General features: G+C 56.5%; 1 protein-coding gene across 1 annotated transcript in view; it reads right to left on the minus strand.

The window, feature by feature from the left end:
* Nucleotides 1-234: 234 nt before the first annotated feature.
* Nucleotides 235-14368, minus strand: part of FAM222A (family with sequence similarity 222 member A) — a 28498-nt gene continuing 14364 nt past the window's right edge. Inside the window, exons 2-3 of the mRNA XM_084217353.1 lie at nt 13287-13405; nt 235-2979 (exon numbers count right to left, since the gene is read on the minus strand). Of these exons, the coding sequence (XP_084073479.1) occupies nt 1772-2979; nt 13287-13368 (1290 nt within the window). The 5' untranslated portion in view covers nt 13369-13405 and the 3' untranslated portion in view covers nt 235-1771. The remainder of the gene's footprint in view (nt 2980-13286; nt 13406-14368) is intronic.

The raw sequence follows: 14368 nt of genomic DNA on the forward strand, positions 1-14368 counted from the left end.
CACCTGGGCACCAGGAATGGCCCTGCAATGGAAACCCGGTGGGAACCAGGAGATGCCACCCTCTGCGCCGGTGACAGGATGGGGACGCGGTGCCTGACCCCAGCACCCACTGCCCCACGAGGGACAGGCGTCCCCCGGGTGCACGTGAGGCCACAGCCCTAATCCCAGGGATTTGTCCCATGTGCCACCCCTTGGGTGCGAGGCGGAGGCTGGTGCCGAGGGATTAATGGCTCAGCATCGTTAACAGGTTATTTATAGGTGCTCCTCCATGCCCTAAAAATCTCCCGGGGCAGGGGGGGTGTCCTGGCTCTGGGGGAGGCCACAGCAAAGCAAAGAGACTTCAGAGCACACATCCAGCGAGATCCTGGTTTTACTTTGGGGAAAACACCATCCGGACACACGGCTTGCGGGTTTTGTGTTGGTTTTTTTTTTTTTTCTTTTTTTTTTTTCTTTTTTTTTTCATTTTGTTTTCTCATTTTTAAAACAATATAGTGCAGCCAGCACTTCTCACAGTAGAATATAATGGTCAATTTTAGTATAAAAAAAAAACATTCTCAGAGATTTGTAAATGCACTTAGTGCTTGAACAGGCTTTCAGGGATACAGTACCTCTTTTCCGAGCACAATCACCTTGGGTTTCATTGGGATATTATTCTTCTTTTACCTTTAAACATCAAAACACTTTGTATTTCGTGGTGAGGAGCCTTTTGTAAATGAACAAATCTATTAAACACAGAATTACACAGAGTGAATAACGGACCATAATAATTTTGGAATTGTTTGGGTTTTTTTTTTAAAAAAAAAAAAGAGAAAAAAAAGGAGGTATGTGAGCGCCCCAGTACCGCGACCCAGAACCAAGGTAGAACTGACAGTAAGGGGGGAAATAAAACAGCCTGGAAGTGTGAGAGCTGGGAGTTCCCAGGAGAGAGGGGCTGAGGGGGTCCCAAACCTCCTGGTAGAGTGGGAATAGGAGCCATGGCCACTGTGGGGCTGGGTGAGAGGAGGAGGATGAGGAGGAAGAGGGGTGGGAGGAGATTCTGTAGCAGCCAACACGTAGATGTACAGCCTAGTCAACTAAAAAAAAAAAAAAACAAAAAAAAAGAAAAATTAAAAAAAAAATCTGTTCAAGTTTTCAAGTGTTTTTCTTAAATAGCCTCCAGACTGTCCCCAGTTATTAGCTTTAATCAAAGCAGTGCAAGTTACGGACTTCAGCTACAGGTCAGGCGCCAGCTCCCTGCGGCCACGCACTGGCCGCACGCTGGGCTGGGACTGGCCACCACTAGGCTGGCACCGGCCACCACGGAGCCTCCCAGCCACTGCCGTGCCAGGACTGGCCACTGTGGAGCCTCCTGGACGGCTGCCAGGTCAGCACCGGCCACCACGGAGCCTCCCAACCGCACACTGGGCTGGGACCCACCCCGGAGCCTCCCGGCCGGCCGCGACACCAGGCTCTGCCCCTCTCTGGGCACCGCCAGCACAGCAGAGCCTCCCCTCCCTGGATAGCAGCAACTCGTAGCAATTCCCTGTTCACATTCGTGGAGATAAAATGATTTCTGAGCTATATAGACAAGCGGTCCTTCGGCCTCGGCTTCCAGCGGGTCGCGGGCGTGTCCAGTCTGGGGACCCCGGTGCCATGCCAGTGTCCCGGGAGCCCTTTCGGCAGCCGAGCCCGCGTCCCCCTCCCTGTCCCCCCGCCCTGGCTGCCGCGGTCCGGCACCCGCGGCTCGCGCCAAAGTCCTCGCCCTGGGTTTGGGAAGAGCAGCATCGGTCCCTTATCTGTAGACGGGCAGGCGGATGTGGGCGTGCTGGTGGTCCAAGAGCCTTGGCACAGACACGGTCTCGTAGCCCTTGCCCAGCATCTGCTCCTTGATGCAGGGCGGGTGGATGTCGTTGATGAGATACTCCAGGGACTGGAGGCTGCTGCTGAGGATGGAGGTATTGCAGAGGGTCTTGCTGGGCAGCCCCTCGGCCGGGGGCACCCCCAGCTCGCGGGGCCCGGCCCCCAGCTCCGGCGGGTTGTAACAGTCGCTGTTGGGGGTCACCAGGATGCTGTTCCAGGGGGGAGCGAAGTACTGCCCCACCGCGAAGTTGCCGTGCATGCAGTTCAAGGGGGACGAGCTCACCTTGTCGGCGGCGCCGCCCAGGCCGTAGGGCCGCGAGGCGCCCGCGCACGTCTCGGGGGATTTGCTGAGCGCCCCGCCGCCGCCGCTGCCCCCGCTGTACATTCGCAGGTGCTGCTGCTGCTGCTTCTGCTGCCACACCAGGTAGTCCATGCCCTCGGGGTACACGCCCGCCTTGGGTCCCAGGGCGGCGGCCGGGTTGGAGCCCAGCCCCAGCTCGGCGCCCTTGCGGCACTCGGGCAGGACGGAGCCGCCGTAGCCGGGGCCGAAGGCGCCGTGCTTGGCAGGGCTGGGGTGGGCGGCCACGACGGCCGGGCAGCCGGGCTGGGCACCCTGCGCCTGGCACTGCTGATTGATCTGGTAGATGATGCTCTGGATGGAGGGCAGGTTGGAGGGCGGCAGGGCCAGGCTCCTGCCCGCCAGCGGCAGCACCGAGGCCGCCACCGTCACGTTGGGGGGCACGGGACCCTCCAGCTGCTTCTGGCCGCCGTGGTAGCTCAGCTGCCCGGCGCAGGAGGGACCTTGAGCTAAAGTGCTTGAGGCGGGGTAGGGAGCGACGCCCACCTGGGCGGGCGAGAGCTTAGTCCGCTTCCCCTCCGAGTTCTTCACCACGCTTTTGCCGGAGGCTTTGACGATGGCCAGCAGCCCCTGGTAGCCGCCGGCGTGCAGGGGGTAGGGACTGTACCTCTGCCCCGTGGTGTCGTAGCCGTTCACCGTCCGGTTAAGGTGCTTGTGCTGGGGGACCCTGATGTTGGTGGGGAAGATCTTGATGGTCAGCGGGCTGTTGGCCACCTTCTGTGCGTAGGCGTCCAGCTCGGCGGGGCTGGGGTAGCGCGGGGAATGCATGGGGGCCGTCTCGCCTGCGGGAGCAAAGGTTGGGGTGAATCCAGTGCCAGCAGGAGGAGGGGACCCAGCACCCCAGCACTGTCCCTCCCTGGCTGGATCCCACCCGCTCTGGGCAGAAAGCAGGTCACGGCAGCGAGCTGTCCCCTCCCGCTGACGGGAGTCACTTGTAAGTGGCCTAAAATAAACTCGGTGTGGAGAATGGAAATGTCACTTTACCCAACGGGGGAATCTTTCTCTGAGATTGGATTTAAACTACATTATACAAGCAATTTCATGGGTGCTTTGCGCTGCTACGAGAACCTCACCAAAAATGGAAAAGCATTGCATTTACCAGCCATAAATCAGCAGTTCCTATAATGAGCACAAAAATGTCACTTTTATGCAATTTTACAGATGAACAAAACTGGTGAAATTAACTGTGGTAACCTACTGGAGTCAGCAAAAGCCACTGCAGAAAAAAAAATTATATATGTATATAGTTTTGTTCCTTTCAAACTCTTTCCTGAGCAAGTTTCTGCCATTCTGGTGTGAAAACTCATTTGTCGTTCCCATTATACTTTCATTTGGAGTTTATCTTGAGTATCCAATGAGCCACCAACTGTGAAAATGATTAAATCTACAAAATCTATCTAATAGATGGAATAAATTAGGTGTTTAAAATCTCCACACACACTCACACACACACACTCACATGCAGGCACGTGCACACACACATCGGAACATGGGAATGATGGTTGGTTCCCAGCTGGTTCCCAAAATTCCCAGCCCTGCCAAGGATGTCTACAGCACACTGGGAATACCAGACCTGCTGCCAGCCCAGAGGAAGGTTTTGCAAGGGAGAGATGGTGAAATTGGGGGGTCTGGGGAAGCCCAGCCTTCCCAGGCAGTACCTGGAGCACTCTGCTCCCGATGTCACCAGCATCAGCAACCCCTGATGCCACACGCTGGGTGGCAAAGTCACCACGGAGGAGCTGCACCTCTGAGTATATTCCACCTTCCCTGTGAGGGAATTGCCCGTCCCAATCCTGCTCTGAGTGACATTTCCACAGCTTTGACACGCCTGGATGAACCGGGCATTGCTTAAAACCAGGATTCAGCAGGAGGGATGCACTAGAATCTGTGACTGTCCACATCACCCCAGCTCCCAGCAGCGAGGCTGTGGCTGCCCTCCATGCCCTCCATCCATGGCCACTCTGCCTGCTCCCCATGCTCTCCATCAGGGCAGGAATTGCCCAGGCAGGATGCAGCACCTGTGCCAGACATTGCTCCCTTTAAGCTGATGTTATGGGCTTTTTACAGGTGTCTTAAATAGACATTGTTATTAACGAGTGTATTAAGCCAATTAAAACCAGTGCCTTTGAGGAGGATTTAGAGGAGCTGTCGGAACACGGGAGGAACAGCACCAGCAGCTCCCTCTGGCAGGACACGTGAGGAGGTGTGGGACCAGGACATCCCAGGCCCTGAGCCTCCCGTCTCTGGGAAGCTCCTTCAGATCCAGCAGGGCAGTGAGGGCACGCTGAGGGGGCTCTTTTGGAACCCCCCAAGCCAGTGGGTGCAGGGGGCTGAGAACGGGACCCCTCTGCCCAGAGGCACGGCATGGAATGGCACAGCATGGAATGGCACGGCACGGCACGGCACGGCACGCACATCTGCATTCCCCTTCATGCCAGCACCACTGTCCTTGGAGGTGGCAGCATCGTGAATACTCAATTAACATGACACTAATTAGCTGGTGACACTTGCAGAATCCCTAATGAGCCCATACCGTGGATAACGCTCCTTTCTGAGGAAAAAATACTAAAAAACCAAGAGGGAGGGAAGGAAGTGGCGTCACCTGCGGTCACCACGACTCCCGGAGGGGGATAACCAAAACCCTGTCCCCAAGCACTGAGGCCACAGGTGACACTTTAGGGCTGGCCCTGTGCCATGGGACAAGCCGGGTGATCCGAGCCTGGATCCGAGGGCATCGCCACCCGCCAGCCCCGGCGCGTGCCCGCCGCAGCCTTTGTCGCCTGCCTGCTCCAGCTGCGCTGGATGTGACAAGCCACCAATTCGGTGTGTTGTCACATCTCGGGGTGACGCACCGCACCCCCGCCGGGAAAATTACAGAGAGCCGCTCTCCCGGCACGCCGGCGGCTGCGGCGCTGCCACTCTCCGCAGTAATTACTGCTTTCCAGCGGGCTCTAATTGCTGCGAGATGCAAACTCGCCCGAGCCACCGCGGCACCGGCGGGCGCAGCCGGCCCCGGCACCGCCGCTCGCTGTTTGTCCTCCCTGTCCATCTCCTCCTGACCCCGAGCATCGGACCGGCCCCGGCACCGCCGCTCGCTGTTTGTCCTCCCTGTCCGTCTCCTCCTGACCCGGAGCATCGCAGCCTGCGGGTCGGGGATGCACTGCCGATCCCCCGGCTGCCCGCACGGCCATCACCACCTCTTGCCGTCCCTAAACCCAGCCCCTCTTCCCAGATGTTTCCCAGCCTCCCCTCCCTCGCTGGCATTCCCATGGGATGAGTCCGGCATCCCCCCCCTCCCAGCTCTCCCTCCCTCCCTGACCTGCTCTATTTTTCCAGCCTGCACTCAATAACAGCTAAATAATTGAATCTGCTCGGCAGCCGAAGATTTGGTTTGAATTTTATTGGAATTTTAAATTGTTTTGTTTCTTCGGTATTTTATTACTGTAAATGGAAAATGCATCGCCCGCAGTAATAATCCGATGGCTTTTTATATTACTCTGAGCTTCTGCTTGGAGCATTATTGGAAAGCCAGGCAGCGAGGAGACCCCAGCTAATGGCAGCACGGGCTTATGAGATTATGCCTGCAGCTAAACAACTTTTTACTTTAGCAAATTGGCCACCAAACCCAGTCCCAGACACAGATGTAAATCCCAGACCCCGCTGGGGCCTCGGTCCGGGATAAATCTCCGGTTTATGGAGCTGGGAGCTCCAGGCCTGCTGTGCCCAGAGCAGCAGGATGAGGCAAAATGTCCAACAGGGACCAGAGGTGGGAGAAACCCCTCTCAAAACCTCCTCAAACGTGCCCACCTGCTGCTGGCATCACTCGCATCCCCCACACACCCAGCACGCCCTGCATCTCCCAAATCCCCCACGTGCACAGTATTCCTTGCACCCCCTGCATTCCTCTGATCCCTGGTGTCCCCAGGGACCCCCACACCATGCCTGGCTGCAGCCACAGCCCACGAGGTCTAGGGAAAAAAAAGGAAGATGGGAAGAAAGGAGGGAAGGGAAGCTAACCAGGGTTACCTTGATTTAACTTGGTTAAAGCAGTTTGTGGGATCAAAATGGCACTGGGAAGGATGCCCAGGAGCAGGAAGGAGAGGAATGATGCTCAGGACCAGGAAGGATGCTCAGTGCTGGGAAGGATGTTCAGGATAGAGAAGAATGTTTAGAACCAGGAAGGACAGAGTGGACCCTCACTGCTAGGAAGGATGCTCGGTACTGGGAAGGACACTCTGGACCAGGAAGGGGAGGATGGACACTCAGCACACAGCAGGAAGCTCCACTCTGCTCCCACAGCCCAGCTGCCTGTGTGACCCCCAGGATGGTGCTGGAACAACACCCCTGGCTGGGCTCCCTCTTCCCTGGAGGAGGATGAGCACCATCAAGTTGTGCCTTTAATTTCCAGTCCATGAGACTGCACTGCCTGGCAGCTGCCCGGCTCTGGAAGGGGATGGGGAGCACAGGAGGAACAATTTGGGGATCAGCACCAGCAGCACCACAGCCCTGAGCAAGGACTGCCCAGGGAGAAGCTGAGAGGGAATGTGGCAGGACACGGCACTTCACTGGTTAACAGCAGCACGAGAGACACGTGCTGCTCCCTCCCTCCCTCCCCCCATTCCTTCCCAGATAAGATGGGACAATCCTTATTTTTACACATCGAAGGCGCTACAATATTTTGCAATAAATGAAAGAAGTAATCTCGGCAGGGAATCTTTATAAAGCTGCCAAAGGCGACGTGTGGCTGGCTGGAAGCTTCCCTGAGCAGAGGATGGGCCTGGCCTTCCCCATGGTCCCAAAGGAAAAGGCTTTTCACCCCTTTTTCAGATGGGGAAAAAAGCTGCAATGGAGGGCTCGACGCTAAAAAAGCAGCTCAAGAAAAGCATCTGCCCCCAGCTCTGTCTTCATGTGGTCCCATTGCCACATTCACCCTGGAGAGGGGCATTTTCCTGGAGCCCTGAGCATCCTACCCAACCTCACCCTCCCTGCTCATCCTCACCCTCCATCCCTGTCCCACTCTGCCCCTCTTCCAGAACAGCACTGGCATTTCCAGCCCTGAGCTCCTGGTTTGCTCCTGCCCGGCCTCTCTGAGCTGGCAGGGCAGGAGGGCAGCAATTAGGCAGGATTTTTAACTGGCACAGGGGCAGGAGGGGTGGGAAGGGGAGCGATGCCGGGCAGAGGCAGGAGCACGCTGGGGACCCGAGCAGCCGTGCCAACGGCTCTTATTAAAAAATAATAATGCTGCAGCCTCCAAATGAATTAAATTCTGTGAGAGCAGGGAGCTCGTCCCCAGCTTTGGGACCAGGATCCCTGTTCCCCTTGCAGCAAGGCGATCCCAATGCCTTCAAAGCTTCAAAAAGCATCAAAAAACCCCTTTTTCTCTGCCTGCCACGCTGGGAACAGATTTTGTAAAAGCTAAACCCTAAATATTTGCAAAACACTTGGAAGAAACCTCAATATTTGGAAAACACTTGGAAGAAAACAAACAAAAGCTGCTACACTTAACAAATCAAGACAGTCCTTCAAGTTTTGGGCCTGTGCCCCAAGCAGCAAAGCTGCCTGGCAGGATCTGGCTGCCCTGGAGGGCAGAGCCTGGCACGGCTGGCACACGGCGCCGGTGACACCCAGCCAAGGGCAGGGCACATTCCAGGGGGTCCCAGATGGAGCTGGGGGGTGGCTGGGGGACACTGCCCTGCCCAGACCAGGGTGCCCAACGGGTGGGCATAGGGGGGGTGCAGAGGCAGAGCAGCCATGTGGTTTTTGGGTGCCGCCAGGCAGGGGAGCAGCGGGCACCGTGCCCCTCACTCCAGGCAGGATGGGCGGCTGCCACATCACCCGGCCCTCCCACCCTGCATGAGCAGCGGTTTCCATGGTGACAGTGTCCCCAGGATGGGTGGCACAGAGTGGTGACAGTGTCCCCAGGATGGGTGCTGCAGGGTGGGGATCCCTGCCTGCCCTCCCCATCGCTCCCCAAAATCGCTGCATCCCCACGGCACAGCCCCCACTACGGGACCCCACCGGAGCATCCCCGGTGCCAGGAGCCGAGACAAACCCCGGCTCTGGGGGCTTAAATGAACCCAACTACAGCAATAACAGCGGGAGAAATCCATCTGAATAACCGTAGGTGGCAAACCCCGCGCGGCGGCGGCGGCGCCGGAATCTGCAAAGACAACAAAATTCATGACAAAGCACAAAGGGAAGCGCCGGGCTCGCCGTCCCCAGATATTCATCCGTTAACACGTTCCCTTTTTAGGCTGACATGTCATTTCAGACGGGCCTTTCTTCCTCCCCTTTCTTCTCCCCCTCGTCGCGCGCGGCTCTGCCGAGGCGGCTGCTGAATTGGATCACCTCGGGGCGAGCACTTTATTATCTGCAGTCAAAGCGTCACCACAAATACCCGTCTACACACACACGTGTCACTTCCCATTTGTCTCCTCCACGAGGTATTAGCCCAGCACAGGCACCGTGCTCTGTGCCACCACAGCCACCGTGCCCCTGTGCCAGGATGCCCCTGTGCCACCCCACAGCCAGCCTGATGCTGTCCCACTGTCAGCTCAGTGCCACCCCAAAGCCATCATGATGCTGTCCCACTCTCAGCCAGTGCCACCCCAAAGCCATTCTGATGCTGTCCCACTCTCAGCCAGTGCCACCCCACAGCCATCATGATGCTGTCCCACTCTCAGCCCAGTGCCACCACAATGCCATCCTGATGTTATCCCAGTGGACACTAATGCTGCCTTGATGCCACCCTCACGATACTCACGGGCCACCTCATCACCACCGTGATGCTGTCACCTCTGTGTCACCCAACCCTGCCTGAGCACAGCCCTGAGGGCACCCCAACACAACTGCCACCCCAAAGCCATCCGGGTGCCACTTTTCAGAAGCCCTGATGCCATTTCACCTCAGAGCCTCTGAGGGACCCCAGGACCAGGAGGGGACCCCACGACCTCTGTTGGCCCAGCAGCTCATCCCAGCTGCCCCCAGCCCCTCTGCTCACTCATCCACAGTCAATTAATACTTTAATTAATTTAAGACACGGGTTCTGTACATGCTGAGAGGAGCAGTGTGGGTACCCCCAAAGTAGGGTGCCCCATCCTGGGGTCTGCCTGCACCCAGGAACCTGCTCTGTGGCCAATGGACCATCACAATCCTGGGAAGTTTGGACACAAAACAAACCTCCTCGTGCACTGCACCATTACCAGCCAAGGCCACCCCAAATCCTGGGCTCTGACCTGGCAGGAGATGGGCACTGAGCGGCCCCACCTCATCCTCCACACATGACCAATGGAAAAGTGTTTTTGCAGCAATTCCTGGCAGGGAAAGTGCAAGTGAACAGCACATTTTGGGCTCAGCAGTTAATTGAACTCCTTTTTATGGCAAGTATATAAATACACAGAACCATCATTAACCGATCCCTTCCAGAAACTGAAAATGAAAGAATTAATCTTACTTCACTCATGTGTAACCCCTCATGAAATTAAAATGATATTTTATGGGTGTGTACAAAAGCAAAGCCTCGCTGCAGCCACTCTAATGAAAATGCCCTTGGAACAAGCAGAATTGGGTAACGAGAGGCCATTAAACAGGGCCTCATCCCGTGTGCAATTAACTGTTTATCACTGATGAGAGTCCCCACAGGTGCAGGGAGAGCTGTGGGTGACCCTGGAGCTGAGTCCCTGGCAGGGAGCCCTGGCCATCACCTCTCATTAGGGCCATCTCCTCGTTAGTGTTTGAATACCCAGATGGGCCCCAGGAGGGTTTGTGCCACCCCCAAAGGGCCATTTATCACACTGTCCCCATGGGGCTGAGGTGACAGCTCCCACGGGACCCTTGGCATGGAGGATGTGACTGGTGAAAGAATCCCCAGGCTGGTTTGGGTTGCAGGGACCTTAAAGCTCACCCAGTGCCAACCCCCTGCCATGGGCAGGGACACCTTCCACTATCCCAGCTTGCTCCAAGCCCCGTCCAGCCTGGCCTGGGACACTGCCAGGGATGGGGCAGCCACGTCTTCTCTGGGAAATCCGTGCCAGGATTTCCTCACAAGGAAGAATTTTTTCCCAAAATCCATCTATCCCTTCCCTCTGGCAGTGTCAGGCCGTTCCCAGTCTTGTAAATAACCCCTCTCCCTCTTTCTTGTAGGCCACAGAGGATGCTCACCAAGTTCACCTCTGTGAACTCCCCGTGGCTTCCAGCCCCTTTGGGGGAACACACATCCTGCTCCCTGGCACACTCCCAGCCCCAGGCTGGCTGGAGGAGGGCACATGGAATATAACATCTCATTAAATATCATCCACTGCTCCGTGACTGCTGAGAGAGTGGGAGCACCAAAGAGTTTGGCCAAGCTGAGAGGGGCGTTATTTGATTTATAATTCAAATAAAGCTCAGGATTCCTGTAATGCACCCAGGATAAAATCAAAAGAGACCAGGCTGCTGGAGTTAATTGGACGTGATATTTTCCTGAGGATGCTGCTGCTCTGCAGGCTCCTGCTCCTCTGCTGGAGGAGGGAGGCACAGGCAGGGCTGGAAGGGCTCTGGCACCTTCCTGCATCCTCCTCAAGGCATGCCAGGCTGGTTCCTGTGGAACAGCCTTGGGAATACTATGGGCAACAGCAGCAAAGTCACCTCCAGCTCTGTCAGGATGGATTTTGTGGGATGCTCCGGGCCCGCTGGGATGCAGCCACACTGATGCGGGGGGCACAGAGATGGGGGGGACAACAATCAGCAGGAAAGGCCAGGGGCAGAACCGGGGGGTGAAGGCACCAGCAGCTCCCTGCATGGGCAGGAAAATGAGTCAGCTCACCTTTTACGTGAAATTAATACCAAAATTAATCAGCGGCGCGGGCAGGATAATAGGATTTCACAGTGGTGCCGGGCCAGACGGCCAATGTGCCGAGAGCTAGACTCATTTAATATCGACAGAAACAATGCCAGAGGACAGAAATAAGACCCATAAAGATAATTACTGAGATACTCAGGAGCAAATTAAGTAATCAGAGGCACTTGTAAATTGCGCCGGGTTTGAAGAGCGCGCTCTCCGAGCCGATTCCCCGGCGGGCGCTCCGGCGGCGGCGGGAGCTCAGCCCCGTGCCTGCTCCCAGCCCCTCCACCCTGCTTCCCACAGGTGCCATAAATAAGGAAGGGAAAATTGTATTCCAAGCCAGATGCGTGGCCCTGGATGTCACCTGCAATTTAATTTGCGCTGGCAGGAGGCAGAGAGGAGCGAGACGTGCTGGATTTGCCCGTAATGAGCGGAAACATACGGGCAGCTAAACTTTGATTAAGGTGACCTGGCTGGTGGCAGCCGGTGGTGAGTGCAGTGTGGGGCTCTGGGCAGGAGCTTGGCTGCTGCCACCCATCCCAGGGGACACAAATCTCTTGGAGATCTCAGGTGAGCACGGTCCTGCCCGAGGGATGGGGTGAGACCAGTCTCTGTCTCCTGGGCACCCCGCACTGCCAGGGTCTGGGGTGGGGTCAAACCCTCTGCCCTCATCCCACTGGCACAACTCCAGGACCGCTGGGACCCTGGGGCTGGAACCCTCCCAGGACAGCTGTATCCAGGAGCATCTCTCACACCCATGGCATGGTATGTGACCCCACATAAGGGCTCCTGCTTCCCAAACCCTCCTTATTTCAGCACCTATGGCAGGATGGGAAATGCTAGAAAGCACCTGGCCCCCCAGCAGGAAGGTGCCTCTGGGCTTTGTTCCATGAGCTGAGATGGTCCTTAGCTCTGTTGGGAATGCTGTGGGGACCAGCAGGTGTATTCTGACCTCAGGATCACAGTGAGCTCACACAGAGATTCTCAATGCTGAACATCTCCAGAAAACCCTGTCAGGCTCAATCTGCCCATGTGGGCATGGCTGAGCTCATTATTCCATGCCAACGAGGTGCTCCGGACACCTCTCGCCAGCCCTGTGCCGCCGCGATGCTCAGGCGTGACGGATTACAAATAATTTTACAAGAGCAGCATCCTTTTTCCTTCCAGACACCAATAAGGAGGAAATCTGGGAGGCCCTGCATGCTCCAGTGCAGTGCAAGCTGCACTGTGACACCTGGGTGCCCAAAACCCCACCTTTGGCCTGGGTGTCCTACTCCCTGTGCTGGCCATTGGGGAGCTTCCCACAGAAAATCATGGAATCCAGAATGGATTGTGTTGGAAGTGACCTCAAAGATCACCCACTTCCCCCCCCCGCCATGGGCAGGAACACCTTCTGCTCCAAGCCCTGTACATGGCCATGAACATAATAAGTTTCAGGGATAAAAGAACTTCCAGGGATAAATAACCATCCTGGCTGGCAGTGCAATGCTGAAGTGATGCTGGGGGTCCCCAGAGAGGCTGAGCATCGTCCAAAATCCGTGCCCAGCTTGCCAAAACCCCATGCCCAGCTCACCTGGCTGCTCAGGGTGCCCAGGTAGAGGGGAAAAAAAAAAAAACATCTACAGGAAAATCCAGCTCATTAAACAAACACCCGGGGGCTGTCACAGCCTAACAAGCAGAGCTTTAGCAGCTGATTTGTCTTCAGCCGGCAATGTTTAAAAATCCAACTGAGACCAGCAGAAAAATATCCACTCCCCTCTTTAAAACACACATTCATCACTTGAGAATCTTAATGCGCCTTTCCCAGCCGGGGAGGTCAAACACGCCTGCCTAAAGCAGGCTCATTAAATATACATTTAATCACGGTTTGGATTGAGAGACAAAGGCTGGGAGAGACAGGTGCTTTGCCGGAGTGACCTTTTGGATCCCATTTTAATGTAACTAGTTTACAGCTTATCTGAAAGGCCAGCTCCTGGGGAAGGCGAGCTGCGGCACAAACGGGGAAAGTAATTAGGGGGGGAAGGGCTGGGGAGGTTTGGGGGGCCGACTGCACCATCCTCTGCTGCCGCCACGCTTCCCAGGCAGCTCTGCAACATTTGCTGAAGTTGGACTTATCAACCACAGAACCCAATTTAATTTGCTTATCTTGGCTCCTTCCTCCTCCTCTCCTCCCCGCTTCTCCTGCTCTTTTTAATTATCGGTTAAATAAATGTCTTTTTCAATAAGGGAAACAGCATCAAAGCAGGCGCCCGCCCCCGGGGCACTTACACTTGCGTGGCTCCAGCGCCTTGTTGGGGCAGGGGAGGTGCTGGGCTGGGGGGTTCTGGGTCCTCTGCAGGCAGGCCAGCATGGTCTGGGCTTCCCTGCGGGCGTTGCCGCCCCACACCCTGCAAGAGAGGAGACACACGGTGAGCCAGGGACCCACCACCCCCTGCCACCACCCCCTGCCACCACCCCCGTGCCCACCCGGCAGGAGCTCCCCAGCACTCAGTGCCTTCGCTCCTCTGGAGATAAACAACTAACTCTGAAAGCCTGAGATGAATAGGGATGTATATAAAATAAATATGAAGGTCTCAGCGGGTGATTTGAGCTTCCTGCGGAGCTTTCTGCCCTTCCCGCCAGGAATGTGGCGGAGCCGGGGAGTCGCGGCGGTGCCAGGCGTGCCAGCCAGTGCCTCCTGGCACGGAGTGACCCCAGCCAAGGCTGGGGAAGGACACTGTTAACATCCCACTCGGGGTCCTGGGATCTGTTGCCAGCTCCCAGCTGGCATCAAAATCCTCTCGACAAAAGCTGGAGGGGTCAGGCCAAAGTCGTCGTCACCGTGGTGCTGCTCATTGTACATCCATCCCCAGCCGCCGCCGGGGCCCTGAGGTACAACCATTTGCTGCTGACACCCTCCCACTGCTCCAGCTGGCACAGGGAGTGATATTCCCACTCAGAGAGGGCAGGGAGACGTGGGCAGGAGCAGCAGAAAAGCAGGCGTGGTGCCCATCCGCCAGCGTTTCAGTTCCTGCGCTGCTGCTCTCTGGCTGAACGTTCACGGATGGCTGGGGGTCACAAGTGGGCATCGTGGATGGGTGTCACTGCTGGGTACATCACTCCATCTTCTCCCTCCTGGGGGAATCGTGCCCTCCTGCAGCCATCCGGGATGATTCCCACATGTCCCAGTGCAGGGGAGTGATGCGGTGGCCTCAGGCACGTGGTGGCCTCTGGCAGAGCCCGTGACCATCAGCACCAGGAAACAAAGCCTGGATTGATGCTGCCTGAGCTGTGCCCGGGGCTCTCCAAGCTCTGCTGGTTTAAATGTCACTCTTTTAAAACACCTTCACAGCCACCATGGGCACAGACAA

Source organism: Fringilla coelebs, assembly GCF_963513975.1.
Source record: "Fringilla coelebs genome assembly, chromosome: 17".
Lineage (NCBI taxonomy): Eukaryota > Metazoa > Chordata > Aves > Passeriformes > Fringillidae > Fringilla > Fringilla coelebs.